Source organism: Elaeis guineensis, chromosome 2, assembly GCF_000442705.2.
Source record: "Elaeis guineensis isolate ETL-2024a chromosome 2, EG11, whole genome shotgun sequence".
In the NCBI taxonomy this organism is placed as follows: domain Eukaryota; kingdom Viridiplantae; phylum Streptophyta; class Magnoliopsida; order Arecales; family Arecaceae; genus Elaeis; species Elaeis guineensis.
In genome coordinates this window covers 2713439-2741353 of record NC_025994.2, presented here as the reverse complement: position 1 = coordinate 2741353, position 27915 = coordinate 2713439, and the positions used below count along the sequence as shown (strand labels likewise).

Genomic DNA, 27915 nt, shown 5'->3' with positions numbered 1-27915 from the left:
CAATTCTCTCTCACCTGAAGTTCCCCTCACAAAAGCTCTCCCTCCCTTAGAAGACCCCCTGAACCCCTGAAGTGCCTGGCGACCGCTGTCTAGGAGCCTCCTGCTCCTTCTCTCTCAGCGCTCTCGCCTCTTTCCTCTCTTCTCGGGTTCGTACGTGCGAGAAAACCAACCACTACCTCTCTGTTCGTCACATAGCTTTTTATAGACCTTAATCACCACTTAGATCATGATTAGGACTCCTTAATCAACCCAAATCACGTCCCAGACTGTCGGATCAAGATCGGGAGCCACCTGGCCCTGATCGCGGCTCCGATCCACGGAATAGTGGCCGTGGACCGTGAGAAATGAGTGGGAAATGCCCATGCGATCCATAGGCCCAGCCGTGGATCGCTCGGTCCACGGTGGACCGGGGCAAAGGGGCCAGCAGGCCGCCTGGGCCTGGGCCGGCCGCGCGCGCAGGCCTGAGCCGCCCAGCGCGCGCCTGGGCCGCGCACCGGCTGAGCCGTCCACCCGCATGGGTCGCGGCAACCGCACGGGCCTGGGTCGCACGTCCCGCGCGCCGCCGCCTCGGCCGCCGCTGCACCCGCGTCGGTCGCCGGTGGTCCTCCGCCACCTCGAATCTCGTGCAAACTTCAAAAGCTCGTATCTCCTCCATCCGAGCTCCATTTCAGGTGATCTTGGTCTCGTTGGACTCCATTTTTCGCCGCGAAACCTCGCTGTGGACTCAATGTGGGCTGAATCTTGAGGCATCAAATCCCTAACAATCTCCATCTTGACTCGATATTCGGCCTCCTCCAAACTCTGAGAGCTTTTGGATCTCTCGCCCCCATGCCCTGGGATAATTGCCTGCTGATCATGGATGGGCAAACATGGGAGTCGAGCCAGGCTGCTCGATCCATCTCCGTCGTATGCTGTGCTCCTCCTGACCTGAGACCTACTCGGGGCATCATCCTGCGGCAATAGGAATCTCACCCTGCGACGTCGCCTCTCATCCCTCCGAGTCTTCTGTCTCGTGCCCGATCCACCTCCTGGAGCTCCACCTCGCTCTGGGCCCCACCTGACTCTCGAAGCTCCACCTCGCACTGGGCTCCCGCCAGGTAATAATGTCCTCTGCTCCCCTTCTTCTCCTCCAGCATAATCCTATTATCGCGTAGCACCCTCAGGATTCCCCCACCAGCTACCATCCTGTAGCCTCTCGAATCCAGTCTACTAAGTAAGATAAGATTCCGTCTGAAATCGGGTATGTATCGGATCTCCCCCAATCTCCTCACTGTACCGTCATGTGTCCTCCAGCTGACCGTCCCAATGCCTCTGATCGCACAGCTCGATCCATCTGGCAGATATACAGTGCCCTCACTGTTCTCCAGGGAGTCAAGCTGCTCCTCTCTGCAACATACATGATAGGGGCATGCAGAATCTAATATCCACTGCTGGGAAGAAGTAGATACCTCATCAGATATCTCCAAGACATCTTCATCTGAATCGCTGCCGGCCGTCGCTATAGCAGCCACCGTCCGATTTTTAAGTTGAGGGCAATCTCTGGCTAGATGCCCTAACTCCTCACACCGGTAACACTTGTTTTTGCTCAAATCCCTCCTGGACTTGAACCGCCCTCGTTGCGATCTCCTGTCGCTCCGTCTACCGCCTCCTGCTCCTTCAGAAGCCACCAAAGCTGAGCTACCGCCACCTGAGCTCGAAGCTGGGTTCTTCCCTCCTGAGAACCTCGTTCTGGAGTATCGCTGCGGTGACCTCATCCATCTTGATGGTGCTCTTCCCCACTAGAAGAGCAATCACCAAGGACTCGTACGAAGAGGGAAGCGACGCCAGCAAAACCAGCGTCCTGGTCTTCTCCTCAACATTCTCGCCAACGCTGAGAAGGTCGGTGAGGATCTTCTGAAAGTGTCTGAGATGCTCTACACGCTCTATCCCTCAGTCATCCGTAGTTGGTAAAACTGCCTCCAGAGGAAAAGAGTATTGGTGAGAGACTTCGCCATGTACAACTCCACGAGCTTCGACCACAGCACCGTCGGGGAAGTCTCGCTCAGCACATGGATCACCACCTCATCCGCCAGGTACATGCGGATGGTACTCACCGCCTGCATCTGTAGCCGTTTTCAATCCCGCACCTCTATGGTGGTCGGCTTCTCATCGCACAAGAGAGCATCGATCAACCCTGTTGGATGAGCACGTCCTTCACCCTTGCCTGCCACAAGGAGAAATTGCTCTTACCATCAAACTTGTTGATCTCCATCTTGATTGTTCCTGTCTTCTCCATCTTCAGTCTTGCTCACCACCGCTGCAATCTGCGTCCTTGAACCGCCTTGCTCTGATACCACTTGTTGGATGGATGTCTGGCCGGACACCACCTCTCAAGATCTTTTCAGTACCACGCGATGCAGCAGGAAGAAAGAAGAAACAAAATAAAAGAAAAACAATCAAAATACGTGGATCAGCCACAAAAGGGGTCACCTTCACGGGGCATGCAAACTTCACTATGAAAAAAAAAATTTTACAAGAGGAGACCTCACCCTCAACCCTTGTACACCCAATTCTCTCTCACCTGAAGTTCCCCTCACAAAAGCTCTCTCTCTCTTGGAAGACCCCCTGAACCCCTGAAGTGCCTGGCGACCGCTGTCCAGGAGCCTCCTGCTCCTCTCTCAGCGCTCTCGCTCTCTCTCTCTTCTCGAGTTCGTACGGCACAAGAAAACCAACCACTACCTCTCTGTTCGTCACAGGACTTTTTATAGACCTTAATCACCACTTAGATCATGATTAGGACTCCTTAATCAACCCAAATCACGTTCCAGACAGTCGGATCAAGATCGGGAGCCACCTGGGCCCTCCGATCGCGCTCCGGTCCATAGAATAGTGTCGTGGACTGCGAGAAATACGTGAGAAATACCCACGCGGTCTACAGGCCCAGCCGTGGACCGCGGTCCACGGTGGATCGGGGCAAAGGGGCCAGCAGGCCGCCTGGGCCGGCGTGCGCGCGGGCCTGGGCGGCGCCTGTGCGCGAGCCTGGGCCGCGCGCCCTCCTGGGCCGCACGCCCGACTGGGCCCGCCGGCGCATCCCGCGCGCCCGCCGCCTGCGGCCGCGCAGGCTGCCGCCCCGCCGGTCGCCGGTAGTCCTCTGCCACCTCGAATCTCGTACCGACTTCAAAAGCTCGTATCTCCTCCATCCGAGCTCCGTTTCAGGTGATCTTGGTCTCGTTGGATTCCATTTTTCGCCGCGAACCTCGCTGTGGGCTCAATATGGGCTAATCTCGAGGCGTCAAATCCTAACAATAGATAATTTTGGTATTATATAATCAGTGATCTTGGATTTTTATAAAATACCAAACAGGTTACTCGTGAATACTCCAACGATCTTTAATTACCTAAATCATGGCCTAAACAAACGTCGTGATCTTAGATCATTGATGATCAAATCACTACAAGATTCGGATCACCGATGATCTAAATCATCGTGATAATCTCATTTAGATCATATAAACGCTATCAAAATGTGGATACTCATGGAAGGCTAAATTTGGCTATTTTAAGGCCATCAGCGAGTCATGATAGAAACCGACTCTCGTGTTGTTGAAGATTGTTTGGACGGTCCTCATGTAGATGTTCACTCATATGGTGCAGCGATTGAAGATTAAAGACAACATATGAGACTAATTGATAGTTATAGAATGATACATGCATTAAGAGAAGCTAATTTGTAGCTAGTAACTTGGCAAATTTGGGCTTAACATGCATTGAGGTTCTCAAGCAATATTCTTTTTTATTTTGACAAGTTGGAAGACCCATACAATACCAGACGACCTAAAAGGTTAGAAAAAAGAACGTCCCAAAATGACGTAGGCAAAACAAAAGTAACAGTCCATAGACTCCCTCCCAAGTGCGAGGTAATATAACTAGCTGTCCAATTGACAGTGCTGTTTGCATCCTAGTAAATATATCTGGTGTCAATAGTGTGCACCCTCCTGGAAGTCTCCAAACGTCATGGATGAGACGGTGTTGAGCCGCTCCACCACCCCGACTCTGCATCCAGCTCATCATTGTGGTAGAATCTTCTTCGATGACCATCCAGTCAGCCCTCGGAACCTGCCTCCGACTACATTGTTGAACTTACAACTGGGACATACTATAGGAGGCAGTTACTCCATGATATAGTTTTTTCTTGCTCTTTTTCCCCTAGCACAATTTTTTATTAATTTTATTAATAACATAATTATATAATTCTTTTTCTCTTGTCATTCTATATTTGGATATTGTGAGCAAACACGAAGATACATGCAAACCTACTTCAGGTCCACTGAAAACTCTAATTAAGCGAGAAATTTTGGAAGCCCCAAAAACCGGCCACCTGAACGCAGAGCGGTCCAAAACCCAGCACTAGAAAATCCATTTTCTGTTGGATTGAGCTAAGCTGTAGAACTAGGTCGAACTACGTCCCGGTCCAATAGAAGTGAGGCTTTGCACTTGAAAAGTTTTTCCGTAGCCGCCGCTGGAGAAGGGCGGCGGAGACCGTGCGAGGAGCACCGAAGAGGTGAAGCCATTAGATGCGGTAGGAATTCTCTCCCGCCGCTATTATTGTTTCCAAAGTCCAAAACGCCCGCTATTCCTCATATCTCTCTCCTCCTCTTCTCCCGGCCTCCTCTTGCTTTTCGAATTCCACTTTTCTCTCTTTCCATGACCGTATGAGATGGGCAAGAGCAGCCAAAGCCCCATCTCTTCTCCGGAGATCGGAGGCTCGTCTCCTCTCCACCATTCCCTCCCTCTCCCACGAGCTCTCCCTCTCCGAGCAGGTCCACGCCATCCTCCACACCGTCCCCACCATCGAGCCCCCCCTCGAGTGCATCGCCCCCCTCCTCACATCCCACGTCGTCGCCGCCGTCCTCGACGAGACCCCTGCCGTTCGCTCCGCCTTCCGCTTCTTCGTCTGGGCCTCGAGGCGCCGCCACCTCCGCAGCTGGGTCGGCCACAACCGGATGATCTCCCTGCTCCGGGATGGCGAGGAGGGGTTCGAGTCGGCCTGGCAGTCCCTCGTGGAGATAAGGGACTGTGGCGAGCTCATCCCGCCCGCGGCATTCACGGTGCTCATCTCGGCCTATTCGGCCTCCAGCATGGCCGAGAAGGCCGTGGAGTCCTTCGGCCGGATGGTGGAGTTCAATTGCCGGCCCAATACCTTCACGTACAACACCGTTCTCCAGATTTTCGTCGATAAAGATGTCATCTTGCTCGCCATGGCGGTCTATAATCAGATGCTGAAGTCAGATTGCCGCTCGAATCGATCGACCTATAATATCTTGATGGACGGGCTGTGCAAAGCGGGGAAGACCCAGGACGCCTTGGCGTTGTTCGACGAAATGCTCCAGAGAGGTATCTCACCGAATACCATGATCTACACGGTGTTCCTCTCGTCGCTTTGCAAGGCCGATAGGTTAAATGATGCGAGCAGGCTATTGGATTCCATGAAACAGAAGAACTACAAGCCGGACTCGGTTACCTACAATGCATTGTTGAGTGGATTTTGCAAGTTGGGGAGAATTGACGGAGCTTTCGAGCATTTGAAATCATTCAGGGAGGATGGATTCGTTCTTGGATTGGGTGGTTATAGCTGCTTGATTGACGGGTTGTTCAGGGCTGGGAGATTTAAAGAGGCATGCCTGTATTACCAGGAAATGTTGGAAAATAATGTTGTTCCGGATTGTATCCTGTACACTATATTGATTAAGGGTTATGTGGAAGCTGGTAGGATTGAAGACGCTTTCTCTTTCTTGACTCAGATGACCGAAAGAGGTTTAGTTCCCGACACCTACTGTTATAACACTCTGATCAAGGGTCTTTGTGATGCTGGCCTTTTGGACAGAGCTCGTTCTCTGAGGTTGGAGATTTCACAGCATGACCGCTTTCCTGACTCTGCCACCTACACTATCATGATCTGTGGATTATGCAAGGAAGGGCTTGTTCATGAGGCACAGCAAATCTTTGATGAGATGGGGAAGCTTGGGTGTGTACCAACTGTTATGACGTTAAATGCTCTCATCAACGGGCTTTGCAAGGCTGGGAGGCTGGAAGAAGCTCACATTCTTTTCTATAAGATGGAAATGGGAAGGAATCCTTCTCTGTTCCTTAGACTCTCGCAAGGTGCCCATCAGGTTCGCGATAGTAACAGTCTTCATAGATTGGTGGAAGAGTTGTGCCAGTCTGGGCTTGTACTTAAAGCGTATAAGCTTCTCCGAGACATCATTGACAGTGGAGTTGTACCTGATGTCATTACATATAACATACTGATCAATGGCTTGTGTAAGGTGGGCAACACTGACGGGGCACTGAAGCTCTTTAAAGAGATTTATTTCAAGGGGCTCTCCCCTGATGCAGTCACATATGGGACACTTATTGATGGGCTCGTAAAGGTCCATAGAGAAGAGGATGCCTCAATGGTTTTCCAACATATGTTGCGGAGCGGATGCACCCCTAGCTCATCAATTTACAGTACTCTTATGAGAACATTGTGCAGGAAGAAGAGAACCTCACAAGCAGTGAGCCTATGGCTGAACCACCTCTCACAAAAGCACCGGATTCCTGAGGAAGCCAAGACCATTGCAGTGGTGCGCAAACATTTTGAGCAAGGTTACCTGGAAGAAGCAGTTAGAGGATTATTTGAGATGGATCAGAAGCATGGATCTGTTAATTCATTCCCATACACCATCTGGCTCATTGGGTTTTGCCAGGTGGGAAAAGTTGATGATGCTCTTAAGATATTTAACATCCTCATAGAGTTCGACATTGATGCCACTCCACCCAGTTGTGTACTTCTCATAAATTGCCTGTGCCGTAAAGGGAAGCTAGCTGCTGCATTGGATGTTATGCTTTATGCGTTGAGAAAAGGTTTCCTTTTTATGCGACCTGTGGGCAATCGTTTAATTAAGAAACTTTGCATGCATAACAAAAGGGAGGCAGCACAAGTGCTCGCATGGAGAATGCATCTTGCTGGATATGATATGGATGCATATCTTCGAGAAACTACAAAAGGCCTATTGTATGATAATTAGATTGGTGGCAGCTGAATTCTGCTGTAACATCAACGTGTTCTCAGGTGAGTGATCGGAGAGGTTTTTGTTATTACTCTAAGAAGTCTGTGGCTCGGGTAAATTACCAACTTTTTGAAGTAAAAATCAGCTGCATAGGTTCCAAATGATTAGCTATTCTTTTGGGTTTTGTGTAACTCACACACTGATCTTGTAACATCAATAAACAAAATGCAATTGGAAACAAGGTCATGGGTTGTGCTGGTTGTGCTTTTTTACATTATGATTACATCCTTTCTTTCACATGATGCTTTGTTGAATATAATGCGTGAGTGTTGTAAAGTACTTCACTGGCAATCAGGATAATCATTAGAGGAGTAATTGGAATGGCAGCTAAGTGGAACATTAAGTGATGCTTGTTAAGACAGTAGTGCTGAAGTTAGTCACTGTGACATTTTATGCTGCCTTATGGTGAAAGGTAAGTATGTGAACATAGGTCGATTCTGATCAATGAATAAAGGCAATGTTCATCTATGTAAGCCTTTAAAATTGGATAGCTTCTTCAACACTATAAACATACAAGGAGAGTATCTTATTTATGCCACATTCGCGCTTTTCACTTTCTCCAGAGCAAATTCAGGTGGTAAAGGAACTAGACTCCTTTCTAGTCCAAGAACGGAAACTTTTTGCCTAGTCTTTGGGTATGTATGGTTGTCTTTTTTCCCCTTCTTCATTCTGATTTATTACTTTCCTTTTTCTTGCATCGAACTCAACCTTTGTTTGCAGTTTTAGCACTCCTGGGAGTCTCTAACAGAAGGTGAATGCATATTCTGTGAGCAACCTGTAAAATAAAGGCTTCAAAATGGCACAACCTTGATACAGTCAACAAGTTGACAGGCTTTTGCCATTGGTAGATTTTAAGATGATAATGCTTTCTGTGTTTTATTCTAAAGATATCTCCTCCTTGTTGCTCTTCTCATCTTTTATTGTTTCCATTAATTTGGTTTTTCATGAAACTTTTTCTCTAGATATTGCCTGACTTAAGAGTGATTTGTCAGACTTTTCTTTGAGAGCGTTTCCAATCCCTATATCACTTTGAACTATGAAAAAGAGAAATTTAATTGTTCTTCAATTGTCTGTTGTTCCTTCACCCATATTCATGTGCAACCCAGGAGACAAAAGATATTGTGTCAAACCTTGCCATTGTTGGGATAGTTTAGCTTGCGCTGAACATCAGGAGACTTAACAATACGATTTTTTTTCACCAATTATGTTACTTAGATGCCTTAGTAATTTTATATGTGATACCTCTTAAATGAATAGATGTTAGTGGGCTAACTGTGATATTAGGAAAACTTCCACTTTATGATTTTTTTTTTTCATGAATTTATGCAGGTTTGGAATTACTTTAGCTCAGCTAGCTGTACGTTAACAGTCATCTTTTGTATCATTTTTGTATTAGTTGTTATTGCACTAGCTTTTTGCATCTTGTCACATTTTTTGCTTCTTGATTTGTAACATGATCTTTGCATTTACAGGAGTGAATCCTCTAGTATGTCAAGGAATTCCATCACAAAGCCATTTGATCAAAAAGTGTCCCTGCACCAGTTATCATTGCTATAGAGGTTGATCCTTGTTGTCCAGGTAAATTTCTAACACACAACAGATTTAACAGTTTTTTTATCAATATAGATTTCCAAGTAATAATCCTTCATTGTCTAGTTCTCTACAATTCTATATTGATAGGAATTCTTGTGCTGGCACTCACTAATCACATTACATCATGTTGTTGTCTTGCCAACAAGTGAATGAAGTCTCAAAAATGCCAGAAAGATCAAAGGGAACTGTACATCATTCATATCGTCGATGGAATCAAGCACCTCGGAATGAAAAAACACCGTCCATATCGTCGATGGAGTCAAGCACCTCGGAATGAGCAGATCTCAGTTCGTTAGATGGTTAGGTTTTACACAGAAATTGAGAATCAGTTGAGAATCACCCTTTCGTTATCATTAGACATTTAGGAGAGAGAAAGAAAGTTGATAAACATTGTAACAGCCCATACAAAAAGGACAGAAAAGTGCAGTGGATTCTTACTTAGGCTTGTCAAGCCAAAGTAAAAGAAAGCCCATAAATCCTCCCTTGGTGGCTTTGACAAAACCAAGGACCAAATAATGGGCTAATGTTTTTTTCGGAATATGGCATGATCCTAGCAGAATCGGTCTGTTCAAATTTTAAAGTTATTAGTTAAGACATGTCTTCTATTTTATTTTGTTCAGTGGGTTATCCAGTTTTTTTTTTATAATTGTGCTAAGTAGAATAGAAAAATAATATGAAGGCATCTGGTAATCATGCTTAAATTTTAATTCTGTATGCCCGTACCATCTTAACTAATTCTCCATCCTTTGTCATCAAATAGATGTAACTCCTATAGCTTCTCTAATGTATTCAGTCACCACTCATTCTCCCTAGTTTCATTACACATCTGACTCAACATTCTATTTCTTGGACCATTGAATGGAATTAATGGTCAGGGAGTATGGACAAACTGTCCCTGAGAGTAGTTTAGTTTGTCGGTTAATATTATGGGGGTATTTGGTTTGTAACCGAAATCAGAATGAGAATGAGAATGAGAATCGAAATGGCTTGGAATCGGAATGATCAAATCTTTGAAGCATTTGGTTCGTGATCAGAATCAGAATGGAATCGAAATTGAAATGAAAATTTGAATCCATAGAGGAGAGTAGAGATTGAGTTCTATATGAATTGAGTCATTTCCATTCCACCTTAGAATCGAAATTAGAATGGAACTTCTCTCAACCAAACGGTTGGAATGAAAGTTACTCATTTCAATTTCGATTTCAGATCCTCACTCCTCTCAATCAAACACCTTCTATGGCTTAATACACAAATCGGACTAAATTAACAAATTCATGGTCCTCTCCTATGAGAATTTTTATATATTGGATGATTTTTTTTATATGCTTACTGAAGCAAGGGGGTGTTTGGTTCGTAATCGAAATCGGAATGGGAATCGAAATTGGAATGGCTAGAAATCAAAATTGAAATAGTCAAATCCTCTGAAACGTTTGGTTGGTGATCAGAATCGAAATTGGAATAGAAATTTGAATCCATAAAATAGAGTAGAGATTGCGTTTTATATAAATTGAGCTATTTTCATTCCATCTTGGAATCAGAACCGGAATAAGACTCCTTCCAGCTAAATGATTAGAATGAAAGTCACTCATTCCGATTTCGATTTCAGACCTTCATTTTTTCCAACCAAACATCCTTTAAACATAGATTTTTAATTTATTGAGGCTGATTGGTGGGCAAATAAATCCACCTATGCGAGCACAGACGTGGTTTGGACTACCATGTTCTTGTCTGAGCTCCTGCGCTCAATTGACAGAGATGCAGCGGGTGTAAATACGAGAGACTATAGCCGAGAAAGTGCATCCAATCTGTTTTCCTAGCCCAAAAAAGTCTCGTACTTCACAGCTTTTATAAGCAGAAAGTACCAAGTCTTTGCTAGAGCACTCCTGACTAATTTTTCTGGTCAGTACCGGATGATAACAGTCATCTCTGCATCCCATTATATGTAATAGTCAACTCAGTTTTGTGCCTCGACCACATCGCATGAGTTGCTTTACCCTAGTATCTATTTGATTGTTATGCATCACTAAGTTGTCATGGAGATTCGATCATCTCAGGAGGTTGTTTATGCACATGTGAGAGGTGCAAGAGGTGGGAATCAAGTCGGGCCATATTAGATACAGGTTGGATGCGAGTCTGGTGGAATATATGTCAGCATGGATCAATATTTTTTATTGAGGATCTATTTGGATGATTGAACTAAAAATTTTATAGGATTTATATGTTGGATTAATATAACTAGTAAAATTATAGGTTGGATTAGGCCTGTATTTATAAATGTCTAAAGTAGCTTTGGAGTGGGCTAATGGGAATCCTATAAAAAGAAAAAGCATATGGGCCTCAAAATGTTTAGAAGATCAGCCAACATGGATTCTGTATCTATGTGTTCAACAGTTATGTTCTTTTTCTTCACAAGGTCTCTTACTGTCAAGTACTTCAGCTCCAAATGTTTAAATTCGCTGGAAGATTTATTATTCATTGTAAAGAACATAGCAGCTCTATTATCACAATAGATTGTCAATGGTCTGGTGGTAGAATGAATAATCTGAAGTACTGCAATAAGATTTCTCAGCCAAATAACATAATAGTAGCCCCTAGCAGGTAATACATTCAGCTTGCATAGTGAAAGAAGCAGTCAATATCTGTTTAACACTCAAGGATACAGCATCTCCAGCTAACATAAAAATATATCATGAAGATTTAAAATCATCAAGGCATTCAGCAAGATCTGAATTTGAATAGCCCATCAAATTTAGGTTATCAAATCTTTTATACATAAGCATGTAGTCCTTAGTTTTCTATAAGTATCTCATCACTCTCTTTGCAACAATCCAATATTAGAACCCTGGGTTTGACAGATATCTACTAAGAACTCCTACTGTGAAGATGTTGCCCAGCTATGCAACCCAAGAGGAGGGAGGGGTGAATTAGATTTTTTTTTAATTTAAAAATTAATTTACAACTATGAGGATTATTTAACAATGAGCAGGATAAATATGGAGAGTAAAATTTATGCAAGGTGTAGAAGTTGGATGCAAGAATGCAAGAAGATAAGAAAATTTAAAAGGAGAGCAAGTAAGCACAACACAAACAAAAATTTATAGTGGTTCGGTGCCAATCTTGCACCTACGTCCACTCTCCAACTCCTACTTGGAAATTCAAATCCACTAAACCGTATTCAACCCGAATACAACGTCAGAACTCCGACTCTAGCTATTCCAAGCTAGAACACTTTTTTTCGGATACAAACCAACCCAATACAATCCGATTCAAGGTTCGATCAACCTTTCTACGTTTTGGAACCCTTCCAAAACAAAAATCAACTCAAAAATAGAGTATAACAGTTAATCACATGAAAATACAGATGTAGCTCCTTTAATGAGCAATAAACTTTAAATACACTTTACACAATAGAGAAGCAAGCTTTTCTGATTTTCTCAAGATGGTTGAAGACTTGAATGAGCTCTTGAGGGGTTGGTGAACTTGAAATAAAAGCTTCTTTAACTTCAAGAGGGCTCTTGCTTGGGGTTGAAAATGAATGCTTGAAGAACCTTTTCAAAAACCTTATTGATTCCCTCCTTTAAGTGCCTTTTATAACTTCAAATGATGGTGGAGAGTAATCTGGGCTGAAATAGAGCCGTTAGAGCACATTAAATGGGTATTAAATACAGCCAAAACGAGCTGAAAACTAGCCGTTGGGAATTTTTCGTCACAGGGGTCGACTCATAGGGTCGATCATGCTCATGAGTCGACTCATGGGGTCGACTTCTGTGGCACAAACAGAAAATGACTGTTTTGTAATTTTGGCCTACACAGCAGCGAGGTCGACTCATAGGGTCGACTCATGCAGGTCGACTCATGGGTCGACTCACAGAGTGTGCCAGCCAAAGAATTCAGCGTGCGTTCAGCCCTTTTGCCATGAGTCGACTCATGGGGTCGACTCAAATATATAAACATGATTTTCTTTCAAAATACATATTCAAAAATATTAAATTACCTCCAATAGATTACAAATCTTGTGTTCTTGCTCTTGAGGCTTTCGAATCAGAACTTGATAAAATTAGATTTTGCTCCTGAAATACAATAAATCTTTTTTCAAGCAAAATCATTAGTAACCCCCTCAAATGCTTTGTAATCATCAAAATCAATTCAAGAGCAACAATCTCCCCCTTTTGATGATGACAAAATACTTGAGCAAAAGCATATATAAAGCATTGAACATGAATTTTCAAATTTATGAAGATGCATCACTTCAAATCATAGTCAAGTATTTGAATGAAATGCATCATAAGCAGTTTGAAGATCAATTTAAATTTGCTTATAAGTTCATTTGCTTTGAAATAATAAAAAGGAGTGACGATTTTGTTCTTTGACACATTTGCTTAACAATTTTGCTTATTACTAATTTTTTTATTGCTTATTGCTCATTTCTTTATTGCTTATTGCTCAAATTCGATTTTGATTCTCTACTCTTCTTTTTGACAGTATCAATTAAGATTCTCTACTCCTTTTAAGGATCTTGAAAGACAAATTTTCTTTACTTCCCCTTTTTGATAGCATCAATTAAGATCTTAAGGGATTTTAAGATAGAGAAAAGAAAAGAAAGATGATAAAAAGGATATATTTTCTTTACTCCCCTTTTTTGATACCATATTTTACTTCTTTAGCCTCCTTCTTTGATTGCTTATTTCTCTACTCCCTCAACATAGCAAACATAAAGGATATATCAATTTGCTCATCTAGAAGATATTGCAATTCATAGTATTTCTCAGCACTAATATGAGTTATTTTTCATATCTCATAATTAAAATAATTCAATTTGATCAATTATAGAATTTCGCTTGCGCGCCGCACCACAATATAAATTTCAAAAGTGACTGAATACAAAAGGTGTCCCAATACACATGAATCAACTCAAATATAAAAGTCATGGATAGAAACTATCCAAAGTTAATTAGCCAACAAATACAAGGCCCATAAGATAGATCCTAGACATAGGAGACAAACTAATCTAGATCTAATAGATGTCATGGCTAGAGGGATCAGAATCTGAAGAATCAAAGATAGGGTGAGGAGATGTAGGATCAAGTCCATGAGCACGATCTCGACCACGTCTGCCTCGGCCATGGATAGAGGTACAGCACGAGTAGAGGGTTGAGAGGATCCTGAAGCCTGAGAAGCTACGGAGTGTGCATAAAAAAAATCTGATGGTGTCCAAAAGATCCAAGGCTCTCGATACAGACTGTATCAGGCACTGAACTGAGTAGAAGCATTCTCACTGGAGCCCCTGATCTCTCTCCTCAAGAAGTCAAAGTCACTCTCTAAAACTCCTCGAAGTCTAGCAGCCTCTGCAGATAGGTCGAGACCTCTGTGATATCTTCATATGGCTGGGATGGTCTAAAGCTAATATTGCCTCTGTAAGTCTAATACTCTGTCTGTCAATCTCAAAATAATCCTTCAAGCTGCTCAATGCGTATCGATTGATCAGTAAGCATCTGAAAAATAGTAGAAATATGAGTGATCAGAGTCTGGTCTGAGTCACCCTGGGATGTCGATCTCTGAGCAAAGACTGAAGTGGTAAACTGCTGTGATAGAATGGAGGCTACACGCTAGGACATCATCTCAATCTGATCATCTGCTAGTCTAAACTCTGAAGGATGTGCCCTGCTCTCTGACTGCAGAACTGAAGCATGCCTCCTCACAGACTCTGAAGGACCAGCCTCGTGATCAGATATGAACTAAATATCTGGAGATGCTCTGTGATCATGAAGAGTGAAGACGGTTCCTCCTCCTTTGCTCTATCCTCCACTCTCTCCTCAATACCCTTTGTCCAACCGCCATCAGTCTTAGAAAAACCATGCGATGCAGTGTGTGACGGTTGATGGTATCGAAATGGGATAGTCTAGCAACTATCTCTCCTTCAAAACTGACTCCGAACCTTCTAAAAACTAAGGTGAGTGCCATACCAAAAGGCAAGTGAGCCTTGGACCTGTTCAGGGTCTCTCTCATGGCCTCAAACATCAATGCTGGAAGGTTCAGGGGGGTTTGGGTGATCACATGGTACATAATACAAATATTCCTATCAGATAGAAGGTCATGTTTACCACTCCTAGGGACAAACAGTTTAGTTACCAAGTAATGTAATAGCCTCATCTCAACAGAAAGAATTTTTGCTTTTAATTTATTTAGACTTCCAGTATAGGTCTCCCTAAGATAACATTAATTCTTCTTCTTTAATAGGGAGCTCCATATTGGTATAGCCTTCACAAGGCAAATGCAGTATCTGTCCCAAATATACTGGATCAAGAATAACATCAACACCTTTTATTGTAGATTTCACTATTTATTGCTATAGCTCAAATTTAAGTAAAATTTTATGACTAGATCGACATAAGTATTTTCTTTTAAAAAGTAGTAAAATTTTCATTCTTGATACTTAATCTTCGATCCAATAGTGAACCCTTCTTTTTCAAAAAATTTGAAATTAATATTTTTTTCAGATTTTACTTTTCGGTCAGAGAGAGGTATCTTGCTTGGGCTGATTGGAGACTGAGTGAAAGCTAAAGCAGGACCTGGAGTAGGGATTGGAGCAGGAGAGGGCTCGGCTGCTAATCTCTTTCTGTGCACACTCTCTTCTAACCCGCGAACAGATTTTTTTCTCTGCGGTAGCTTCATTTTGGGAGCCATTAGGTCAAGAGAGATTTGAAAGGAGCTTAGGAGACTAAATGTGAGACAGAGAAAAAAAGATTTTGGAAGGAAAAAGGCAAGGATTTAAGGAGTTAAATCACCGATTTGGAGAAGAGGGGATGATTCTAGGGCAAGCTCGAACCGCTCCAAATGAGGAAGGGAGAGGAGAGGAACTTGATTTTTAAATGGGCGATTTGAAGAGTGAAAATCGATGGGAGGAGATATTTGAGAGAAATCTTTGGTTTGAGGGAGAAGAGATGGAGAGCTTTTGGTTCGGTGGGAGGAAGAAGATGAAGGCTGAGTCGGCTCAAGAAAAAATTCTCAATAAGAAGAGAGCGCTCGAAGGGTTTTGACAAAATTGTAAGTTTATCCTAGGGTGACCCTGGGGGTCGACTCATGGCATAGAAAAATTCAAAAAAATGATGGGACAATTTCGAAAAAATTTGAAACTCTGAGAAAAGGATGTTTACCCAAATATTGATCATGTGAATGATAGTTTTGAGCTTTTGAGCTCTTAAGAAAAATGAGAATTGAGCTTAATAGATTTGGTTCAATGAATTTTTGGTATTAAGAATTTGAAATCAGAGAGATACTTAAGCTGATGGATCAAGGATTCCTAGTTCTCTTCTAATTTCATAAAATCTATCTTCACTTAAGGCCTTGGTAAAGATGTCAGCTAATTATTTTTTAGTACAAACATAATCAAGAATTATATCTTTATTTTAGACATGTTCTCTTATGAAATGATGTCTAATTTTAATATGTTTTGATCTAGAATACTGAATTGGATTTTTAGTTAGATTTATAGCACTGGTGTTATCACATCTTATGGGAGTTTCATTGAGTTTGATGCCAAAGTCTTCAAGTTGTTGTTTAATCTACAAGATTTGAGTACAATAACTTTCGACTGCAATGTATTCGGCCTCGGCCATAGACAGTGCTACCGAATTTTGTTTCTTACTAAACCAAGAGATTAAGTTAACTCCAAGAAATTGGCAAGTTCCATTAGTACTTTTTCTATCTAATCTACATGCAGCAAAATCGGTATCTGAATATCCTATCAAGTCAATTGATGAGTCTTTAGAATATCATAGTCCTAGAGTTTGTGTACCATTTAAATATCTAAGGATTCTTTTAAATGCATTCAAGTGAGATTCTTTCAGATTTGAATGAAATCGAGCACAAAAATAAATACTAAACATAATATCTGGTTTACTTGCAGTTAAATACAATAGAGAACCAATCATGCCTCTATAAAATTTTAAGTCTACATTTTTTCCTCCTTCATCCTTGTCAAGCTTACATGATGGGCTCATGGGTGTACCAATTGCTTTGGAGTTTTTATTCCAAATCTTTTGAGTAGTTCTTTTGTGTACTTACTTTGGGTGATGGAGATTCTTTCTTTTGTTTGTTTGATTTAGAGTCCGAGGAAGAATGTAAGTTCTCCTATCATGCTCATCTCGAACTCCCCCTGCATGAGCTTAGCAAAATCTTGACAAAGAGTTTTATTAGTAGATCCAAAAATAATATTATCAATATATATTTGTATAACTAATATATCATTTTGATTTCTTTTAATAAAAAGGTTGTGTCTACATTTCCTCTTGAAAAATCATTATTAAGCAGAAATTTGCTTAGCCTTTCATACCAAGCCCTAGGTGCTTGTTTCAAACCATATAATGCTTTGTTTAATTTAAAAACATGATTAGAAAAAGCATGATTTTCAAAACTTGAAGGTTGTTCTACATAAACTTTTTCAGCAATATATCCATTTAGAAAAGCACTTTTGACATCCATTTGGAATAACTCAAAATTTATAAAGCAAGCATATGCAAGTAGAAGTCTAATTGCTTCTAATCTAGCAACAGGTGCAAAGGTCTCATCAAAATCAATTTTTTCTTCTTGATTATAATCTTTTGCAACTAATCTCGCTTTATTTCTTATCACATTTTCATGCTCATCCAATTTATTCCTGTATACCCATTTTGTGCCAATTATTGAATAATTTTTAGGTCTTGAAACTAAAATCCATACATTATTTCTTTCAAATTGATTAAGTTCTTCTTGCATTGTATTTATCCAATTATAATCTTTTTCAGCTTCATCTAGGGTTTTAGGTTCAAGATGAGAGACAAAAGTAAAATGATTGAATGCATCTCTAAGTGAAGAGCGAGTTCTTACACCATGTGTAGGATCACCAATGATTAGTTTCTTGGGGTGATTGTGATCATACCTCCATTCTTTGGATAGATCATTTGTACCTAGAGGTTGTTTTTATTGTTCTTCACTTTTCTCATCCTGTTTGTCTTCATGTTCTTCATCATCTTGAATGGTTGAGTCTTTTAGAGTGATCTCCTTCATCTTTTCTATAAGAGGATCTGCATCATCAATACCTTCATTCTTTTTGAAGAAAGATCGTTAGTTTCATCAAAAACAACATGTATTGACTCTTCTACTATTAAAGTTCTTTTGTTGAAAACTCTAAAAGCTTTGCTAGAAGAGGAGTAACCAAGAAAAATCGCTTCATCGAATTTAGCATCAAATTTTTCTAGTCTCTCTTTATCATTGTTCAAAATAAAACATCGACAACCAAAAACATAAAAATATGCAATATTTGATTTTCTTTCTTTCCAAAGCTCATAAGGGATTTTCTTTAAAATTGATCTAATTAAAGCACGATTTAATATGTAACATACCGTGTTAATTGCTTCTGCCCAAAAATATCTTGGAAGGTTGCTTTCATATAGTATGGTACGGGTCATTTCTTCAAGAGTTTTATTTTTTCTTTCTACTACCCCATTTTATTGGGGTGTCCTAGGTGCTGAAAAGTTATGGTCAATATCTTTTTCATTACAAAACTTTTCAAAATCTTGATTTTCAAATTTGGTTCCATGATCACTTCAAATATTTTGTATTAAAATTTTTTTTTCATTTGTGACTTTTTGATAAAATATTGAAAAAATATAAAAAGTTTATCCTTATGTGCTAAGAAGAAGACCCATGTAAAACGAGAGAAGTCATCAATAATCATAAAATTATAACATTTTTACCTACACTAGTAGTTCTAGTGGGTCCAAATAAATTCATGTGCAATAGTTCTAATGGCCTAGAAGTTGAAACAATATTTTTAGATTTGAATGAGACTCGTATTTGTTTATCCATTTGGCATGCATCACAAATTCTATCCTTTTCAAAATTCAATTTGGGTAAGCCGATAACCAATTCTTTTTTAATAAGTTTTGAGAGTGAATGCATGCTAATATGTGCAAGCCTACGATGCCAAAGCCAATTAGTCTCATTAATCTTGGCATTCAAGACTACTAGGCATTGCATGTTTATTTTGGAAAGATCATTCAAATTTATCATATAAATATTACCATGTCTATGCCCAACAAATTTAATACCTTCATTAATAGGACTAGTTACTATACAAACTGAAGATTCAAAAATGACTTTGTATCCTTTATCACAAAATTGACTGATGCTTAATAAATTATGTTTTAAACCATCTACTAATAAAATATTTTGAATATACTTGGAGGAAGTGATACCTATGTTACCTACACCGATGATCTTTCCTTTGCCATTGTCTCCAAAGGTGACCATCCCTCTATTTTTAGCATCAAGTGTGATGAATTGAGATTCATCACCAATCATGTGTCTCGAGCATCTGCTATCAAGATACCATCTCCGATTTGCTTCTTGGGATGCAAGACACACCTATACACAAGAATCAAGTTTTGACTTTAGGTACCCAAATTTTTTTGGGTCCTTTTAGGTTAGTCATAATGGTTCCTTTTGGAATCCATATTTTCTTTACATTGAAATTTTTAGATTTGTTAGAAAAATATGAATAAAATTTGTGTCCTACTTTACCACATTTAAAACAAGTTATATTTAAAAATTTATTGTACGATGAGTTTACAAAGATGTTTTTCAAAAATTTTTGTTCTTTTAAAGGGTTATATCCAAGACCGACTTTATCATAAATGGCCTTTTGATTGTCAAGTATCATGTGAAGCTTATTTGAACTTAAAGTGAACTTCTCAATCATTGATTTTAACTTGGCAATCTTAATTTTTAAGTTTAGATTTTTTTGAGACAGATTGATTTTTCATTTAAAATATTCTCATTTTCTTTTAGTAAAAATTGATTCTTTGATTTTAATTCTTTGTTCTTTACCCCTAGCTTCTTTAGTTCATCAATTAGGTCATAAAATGCTTCATGAAGTTCTTCAAAGGTGAAGTCAATAGGGGTTTCAGTATTTATCTCATTTTTATGTACCATAAGGCACAAGTTGGCTTGTTCATTTGAGTCTTCTTCTTCGGAGCTTGACTCATTACTTCCGCTCCATGTAGCCATCATGGCCTTCTTCTTATACTTCTTGGGATCTTTCTTCAGTTGTGGATATTCAGACTTAAAGTGTCCCGATTTCTTGTATTCATAACAAATAAAGAGTTGCTCCTTATCCTTCTCTTTGCTATGTTCCCCTTTTGTAGGTGGCCTCTTCCTCATTCCTTATTTTTTTTCTTCAAAAACTTCTTAAATCTTCTAGTAATGAGGGCCATTTCTTCATCCTGCTCTTCATTTTCTGTATCATCGAATTCTTCATCAGGTTGAGCAGTAGATTTGAGGGCGATTATCTTCTTTTTTTTGACATCTTCTTCTTGGTGTTGTTTCGTGCTTAGCTCGTGAGTCATCAGTAATCCTAGAAGCTCCTCCAAGGGTAAGATATTCAGATCTTTGGCTTCTTAGATTGTGGTCACTTTGGCCTCCCAAGTCTTTGGTAAAGACCTAAGAATCTTTCTTACGAGATCACTGTTAGAATAAGACTTATCAAAATTTTTTAGACCATTAATAATATCAGTAAAATGAGTAAACATCTCAGTTATTGATTCATTATGCTCCATTTTAAAAAGTTCATATTTATGCACAAGTATGTTGATTTTTGATTCCTTCACTTGATTAGTTCCTTCATGAGTTACTTCTAATCTATCCCATATTTTCTTAGCTGACATGCATGTTGAAATATGATTAAATTTATTAGTATTTAGAGTACAATACAAAATATTCATGGCTTTAGCATTTAGTTGAGCCATTTTCTTATCAACCTCATCCCATTCTTTTTCGAATTTGGTTGATTCCACACCATCAATTATTTTAGTGAGTGTGTGTGGTTCATTTACTATGATACTCCACATATCATAGTTAAGTGCTTGAATAAAGATTTTCATCCGAGCTTTTCAATAGATATAATTTAACCCATTGAAAAGTGAAGGTCAGTTTGTGGACTGCCCCTCGGCTAGTGAAGTGCCAACTTGAGTTGCCATAGATCTTTAGCTCTTTGATGGTTAAATCAAAGTAGGGCTAGAGTACCGAGCTCTGATACCACTTGTTGCCCACCTATGCAACCCAAGAGGGGGGTGAATTAGATTTTTAAAAATTTAAAAATCAACTTACAACTATGAGGATTATTTAACAATGAGCAAGGATAAATGTGGAGAGTAAAATTTATGCAAGGTGTAGAAGTTGGATGCAAGAATGCAAGAAGATAAAGAAATTTAAAAGGAGAGCAAGTAAGCATAACACAAACAAAAAGATTTATAGTGATTCGGTGCCAACTTTGCACCTACATCCACTCTCCAAGCTCCTACTTGAAAATTTAAATCCACTAAACCATATTCATCCCGAATACAATGTCAGAACTTTCGATTCTAGCTATTCCAAGCTAGAACACTTATTTTTCAGGTACAAACCAATCCAATACAATCCGATTCAAAGTTTGGATCAATCTTTTCACATTTTGGAACCCTTCCAAAATAAAAAATCAACTCAAAAATAAAATATAACAGTTAGTCACACAGAAATATAGATGTAGCTCCTTTAATGAGCAAATAAAGCTTTAAATACACTTTACACAATAAGAATGAAGCTCTTCTGATTTTTCTCAAGGTGGTTGAAGACTTGAATAAGCTCTTGAGGGGTTGGTGAACTTGAAATAAAAACTTCTTGAACTTTTAAGAGGGCTCTTGCTTAGGGTTGAAATGAATGCTTGAAGAACCTTTTCAAAACCTTGTTGATTTCCTCCTTTAAGTGCCTTTTATAACTTCAAATGATGGTGGAAAGTAATCTGGGCTGAAATAGAGTCGTTAGAGCACATTAAATGGGCATTAAATACTGCCAAAATGAGCTAAAAACTAGCCGTTGTGAAATTTTTCCGTCGCAGGGGTCAACTCATAGGGTCAACTCATGCTCATGAGTCGACTCATGGGGTCGACTTCTATGGCACAGAACAGAAAATGATTGTTCTGTAATTTTGGCCTACACAGCGGCAGAGGTCGACTCATAGGGTCGACTCATGCACAGGGATCGACTCATGGGGTCGACTCACAGAGTGTGCCAGCTAAAAAATAATGTGCCATTCAGTTTCTTTTGACATGAGTCGACTCATGAGGTCGACTCAAATTTATAAATATGATTTTCTTTCAAACTATATATCCAAAAATATTGAAATTGCCTCCAATAGATTACAAATCTTCTGCTCTTGCTCTTGAGGCTTCCGAATCAGAACTTGATAAAATTATGATTTTGCCCCTGAAATATAATAAATCTTTTTCCAAGCTAAAATCATTAGTAACCTCCTCAAATACTTTGTAATCATCAAAATCAATTCAAGAAGCAACAGAAGACTTTTGCTTGCTTCTTAGCACCATCTTGAAACTTATTATAAACTCCTTTGTGCTTGGTAGCTATACCACTTGTTGCCTAGGACTTTGCTGAAGAGACTATAGTATTCCTATACCAGTTCTCGCTGCAATTGATGCTCCACTTGATACGATCTCCTCAGAGCCATGCCTCTCAACTGCACACACCGCTCCATCTGGTTCTTTGTAATCGTGGTGCTGGTGTTGGTATATCGCTCCTCCCCTTTCACTCCTTCACTCTGAACTCATGCCAAAACTCCTTCCATCTGTGAAGTCATCTTTGCTCGATGCTCTACTTGAATCTGAAGTCCATTTGATGCTGTAGAAGTTAATCCTATAGTCGAGGCCAGCCACCCAACACTGTCTTGTTGGGCCTGCCGCTGCACCTCGATCACCATCGCTGCCTCTTCGAATCCTCCACACTTCATGGATCCCTCCGAAGCCATTTCGGACCCTCCACTCCCCGCGGACTCCTCCGAAACCAACAAAAGCTCATTTGACTCTTCAGACTTAGCGACTAAACCTAAAGAATTTGAGTCTTTCTTTTCTCCTCCCTTTCTCCTCTTCTAAAGCGGACACTCCCACTTAAAATGCCTTACTTTATTACACTTGAAGCACCTAGCCTCTTGCAGTCTTTCTGAGACTATCTTCGTCCCATTTGTTCACTCTTTTTTTTTCATTTCTTGAGCCTCTTCGAAATAGCAAGATCCTCCTGAAAAATCTCTCTTTTCGTCATTTGTTCTCGTCACTCGTTGGACCTGAGTACTGACACGATCTCCTTATACATCAGTATCTCCTTCTTGTACAGCAACATCATAACCAACGGATCAAAGCTTTTGGATAGTGAACATAATAGCAATAGACTCTTATCCTCTTCTTCGAGCTCCACCCCAATATTAAGCAAATCCATGCTCATCCGGTTGAATCACTGAATATATCTTGCAACATCCTCGTTCTCTTGCATCCGAAGGCTGTAAAGTTGCTTATTCAGTATTAACTTGTTGCACATATTCTTCCCCATATACAACAGATGCAACCTCGACCACAAATTCCTGAGTGATCTCTCCTCCAACATGTCATACAACACCTCGTCCGTTAGACAAGCCCTAATCATGGTACATATCTTTTTCTTCAAGGATACTCACTGCTTGTCGGTCATCCCTTCTGATCTATCCTTCAAGGTCGAATCCAATCCCATCTGAACTAGCAGGTCCTCCATCTTAATTTTTCACATGGTGAAACTCTCATTTTCATAAAACTTCTCAAATTTAACGTTCATCCCACTATTTTTTATGATCAAACCAAATCACAAACAGCATAAAGGTGGATCTGAAAAAATATCTGACTAGAGAGGATGGACAACAGCCTCCAGATCTCTTCCTTCCTCACAAAATTTGGAGAAAATCTAGATCTAAAATCTTGCTGCTGAAAATTGATCCCGTGCTGATCTTCTGTTGAAAAATCTGATCCTCTATTGCTAAAAAAATCTAATATGAAATCTCGACCAGATCTGAAAGAAGTTTGCTGCAGAAAACTCTTCTTCTTCCTCCTCTATGCTCAACTTGACTCTGATACTGACTGTAGAAATTTGGTACCACTCCAATACCAGCCGTGGACTGATCTCTTGCATAGAAATCTGGGTGTTAATCTAGTAAATCAAAGAAGTGACAAAATGCTGAAAATCTACAGGCGTGTAGATTTCTGTTCGATAGCCTTCTGTTAATGCCTCCTCCTAATTCTTCTAGGATTAGATCGGGCCGTAATTAAAATAGTAGAGATGTAAATGAGCCGTGAACCTACTAGTTTAATGCCTAAAATTTTCAGAGCTTAGGCGTTAAGAAATAGCTCCATGAAGATGAGATGCTCAGGATCCTCTGTAGTAAATTTTTGGGGCAGTACCTTCTTGATAGGATTTTTTTTCTCTTGTAAATCCTTTCTCTTCCAGATTTGAATCTTCCTTGTTTAGATCTAGAAGCACTCTTCCTGAACTCTCTAATTCACCAGAGAAAAGAGGTCTAAAATCTCTTTTGGACGGCAGCAAGAAGGGAGCAAAGGAGAGGCGGCAATCACCAGGGGGCGCAAGGATGCCTAGCACCTCCTTTCTTTCCTTTTTAGGAGTGGTGGCCAAAAAATCCTAAGATTTTTTACTGGTGGCATGGAGAAGACAGAGAGAGAAAGAGATGAGAAGAGAGAAGGTTAGAGAGAAAATGATCTTTGTATTTCGGATTTCATGAAATCCTAATACAAACTATGTATTTATATACTAAGTCAATATGACTTGACCCTTGACCCAAAAACTCCAATGGCTAACCCAATGAGATTGAGCTCACCCCAAGCCCATGTATACCTATGATTTGACCTAATCTCATACTTTTGGACTCAAACCTAGCTCAATATAAGTTAGCTCTTCAAAGTCCAAAGCTTCTGAACCTCAGGACTGTGAAGGCTGACAGTCTTTTATTTTAGGACCCAAACCAACTCTAGAATCTTTGAGCCAACTCCATGGCTCAACTCCTGATCTCCCAAGACTTGAGAGCATGATATCTGACCCTACAGTTGTGGCAGTGATCGGTGGCTGTTGGATAGAAGAAAGAAGAAAACCAAAAACAAGGGATGCGACCTTGCTTTTGATCTGATGAAGGAGACTTCAAGATGGCTGGTGGCGATGGTAAGCATCCACACTGCCGCGACAGCAACCATGACCATAGTGGCCGACAGTAGATGGACCAAAGAAGACAAAAAAACCTTGGCATGGCGAGATCCAATGGTCTTCCAAGAGGATCTCAGTCGATGATGGCTGCACAAGGATATGAAGGAAGAAAAGAAGGTGCCGATGGGGTGGGATGCAATGATGCATCGACTTTGATGAGGTCTCAAGGTTTGATCATTGATGAGTTTCAACAGAAAATAAGAAAATTTCCACCAAAACTCTTGAAGTCACCAGAGGTTGAATGGCGTAGAAGAGTGGTTGGGGCTTTATGGATGATGGAGGTTAGGGTTTCCTAGCCTTCGATGAATTTGAGAAAGAGCTGAAATCGGACTCCTCCGACTAAAATAGAGGAAGGGAATGGCTTTCATTTTTTTTTCATTTTTTCTTCTTTTTGAGCCCAATTCTAGATCTGTTTCTGTAATGAACTGAGCCAAATGGATAGAGTATCACATACATGATGCATCATGAAGGTGAATCAGAACAGTTCAACCCTAAGAGAGATGACGTAATGGCTATTTACAATGATATAGCACTACTCTATAGTGCAAAAGTCATACTGTAAAGGATCCCTTTTGTCTCCTTTCCACAAAAATTAGCCCAACAAAAGAATAGATGTTTTAATTATAATTATGCCCTCCTCTTGTACCACATGCTTGTAGTTAGTATTACAAACATGTCAAAACACTAATTAGATGCTACAAAATTAATGGACCGCAGATCCAAAGGATACCCTAATAAACTGATGAAGAGAATTTGTCGCTTAGCGGCACTTTTATCACCGTGTTTTTTAATATCTTTTGGATATAGATTATGAGCTGTCACATATTAAACTTGAGGGTAAGTAGCTTCTCATCTCCTTCCGGGAGGCCACCAGCTCTGTCAAAAAAATGCTGGAAGCCAGCACTTGCTTACCTTATCCGTATAGGTCTAGATTCTGTGTCATGGCTCGCACCCATAGACAAATCTTTCACGTGTGGACAATTGCTGTGGTATCCCCGGGAGACCATCGTTGACCAAGACCTACGTTTAGAATTACTAGATCTGTTTGCATGCTTTTATTCTAGAATTTAGAGATCCATTTCCATCGACGTACGTCTTCGATGGGCAACTTTGCATGTAATTTTATAAGCAATGTTGCTTCGACCTTAAATACTGATAGCTCCAAATAAGCTATTAATTAAGAATGTAGGCAACTTTGCTTTATATGTATATATATAGTGTAATCATGGCCACTATGGTTACCAATGCATTTCACTTGGGCTTGCATTTCTGCTTCTAATCATTTCTTGTATCAAGTATCTTCTTCTTGAAGGGCTTGGAATACTGTGATCAATGGCAATTTAGTGGGAGCATGGAAAAAGGTAGGGTGGCTCTTACAAAAAGAAAAAGGTGGTGGTCCCTCAGCTGTACGTTTGGGTGCTCAAATTTATAGTGGGGTCCATAGAAACCATTGGGTGTGCATCCACCGGTACTCTTGCTCTAGGCACACAATGATGGAGGGATCTTCCCATATTTTGATGTGGTATTTCTGTGCAAAAAGAAAGCTTGTTCTCGTTTGAATTTTACTCAAAGCTTACAACGTAGCTAGCCCTGGAATAGGAAATGATAGAACCGCGTGTTGGGTTTAATTTTCACTACATTCAAGTCAAAAGTGCATATTTGTTAAACGGTGCCTACAAAAATGTTGTCCCTTAAAGCTACAACCTTGCCGATCCTCCACACGTGCAGCTCTTGGTGGAGGGAAAAGGGTTAGGTTGCCAAGGTTAGCAATAGTTCCTACTAGATCATTTTGCAATATGCATGCCGACATGGTGTGGATATTTCAAGTTAAAATAGAGTCGTACGCCACCAGCTTGCATGTGTAGATAGTTGTGTGATAATTTGCAGCTTGAAAAAATGAATTATAAGTGCTTCGATTTCATTGCACTTTTACTTGCGCCACTTTTATGACTTGAGATGTGAATAATAACATAAGAATCTATAATGTAGCAGTTAAGTAGAAAATGTCTATACAAATTTAATTATTTGCAAGCATATAAGAGATTATTTCTAACTTCCCTCTACGTCCAAACTGAAAATTTCGAAGCTCGAATAGTTTAAATATTTTAAACTTATGTAGCATGCAAAGATAACATGAAATTTATAGACAGACCAAAAGGACACCCTAATGTGAGGTAGTAATAAACAGCAGTTAATCCCTCATTGACTTTTACTACATCCAAGGCCAGGCTAATTAATACTTGCCTCCTTCCAAGAAAGCCACCACCTCGATTCCAAATATTATAGAATCCATCCAGCGAAGTAGCTAACTGTATCTCCTTACAGGTATAGATTCTCCTATGTACTGGATCACAATTATAGAATCATTGTGGCACGTGTGGACTAACGGTGGGTGGAATCACAAAGAAACCATAGTTGACCAAGGCTGCTGTTTGGATCCGCCCTTGAAGGAAAGTGGGAAAACTAGGGCTCAAATCTCAAATCCATCGCCATTGGTACAAGCCATTGGCTCCCACAAGCACACCACCTTTTAATTTAATTTACGCTGTTGGGTCTCGTTGCATGGCGACCGTCGCCGCACCGCCCCCTAGCCCTGCCTAGTAGCTAGCGAAAAGCCTACAACTCATGCAACACTGGAGATGAATGGCACGGCCCTATTCCTTGGACCACTCACAGCCACAGACTCTCTCACTAGCTTGTCGACCCCACAATACCTGGACACACGTTGTTATGACTGGGTGCCGTTTGGGTACGGTGGAAAAGGGACGGGTAGGTCGGGTCACGTTACGGAGCGGTGATGGGACCGCATCTCCGGCAATCACGTCGGAAAGGAAGGGCGGCAGCGAGAAGGACGGGGTGGGGGGGCCCACAGTGCAGGCCTCAAGAATCGAGCGTCCAGAAGCTGGAAGTTTTTTTTTGCTGATCCGAGGCTGGCACTAAGAGAGAGAGAGAGAGAGAAGGAGAGAGAGAGAGGTGGTGGTGGAGGTACGGATCCTGGCAGAACTTGGACACCAGCTTTTTTTTTTTTTTTTTACAGTCCAGATCACTGTGACAGCTCGACAGCTGTGAAAACGGTTAAAAAACAAAATAGATTGACTGCTCCTCGGTTCCATGTGATACCCACCTACGTGTT

General features: G+C 40.6%; 1 protein-coding gene across 5 annotated transcripts; it reads left to right on the top strand.

Moving 5' to 3' along the window:
• The first annotated feature begins 4589 nt into the window (after positions 1-4589).
• On the top strand, positions 4590-9263 carry LOC105060988 (pentatricopeptide repeat-containing protein At1g79540). 5 transcript variants are annotated; one of them, XR_012138436.1, is made up of 6 exons: positions 4590-7093; positions 7387-7503; positions 7655-7726; positions 7812-7935; positions 8564-8669; positions 8831-9262. XR_012138436.1 is itself a non-coding variant. In XM_073251427.1 (2 exons), the coding sequence occupies exon 1, from the start codon at positions 4692-4694 to the stop codon at positions 7047-7049; it is 2358 nt and encodes a 785-aa protein (XP_073107528.1). In that variant the 5' UTR covers positions 4590-4691; the 3' UTR covers positions 7050-7093; positions 7387-8479. The 5 variants fall into 5 exon arrangements, 1 of the variants encoding a protein (XP_073107528.1); XR_012138434.1 differs by having other exon boundaries at positions 7387-7726; XR_012138433.1 differs by having other exon boundaries at positions 7387-7935; positions 8831-9263.
• Positions 9264-27915: the final 18652 nt, after the last annotated feature.

Excerpts from the sequence above, each read along its gene's own strand:
- LOC105060988 (XM_073251427.1), top strand. The coding sequence starts at position 4,692 with ATGAGATGGGCAAGAGCAGCCAAAGCCCCATCTCTTCTCCGGAGATCG.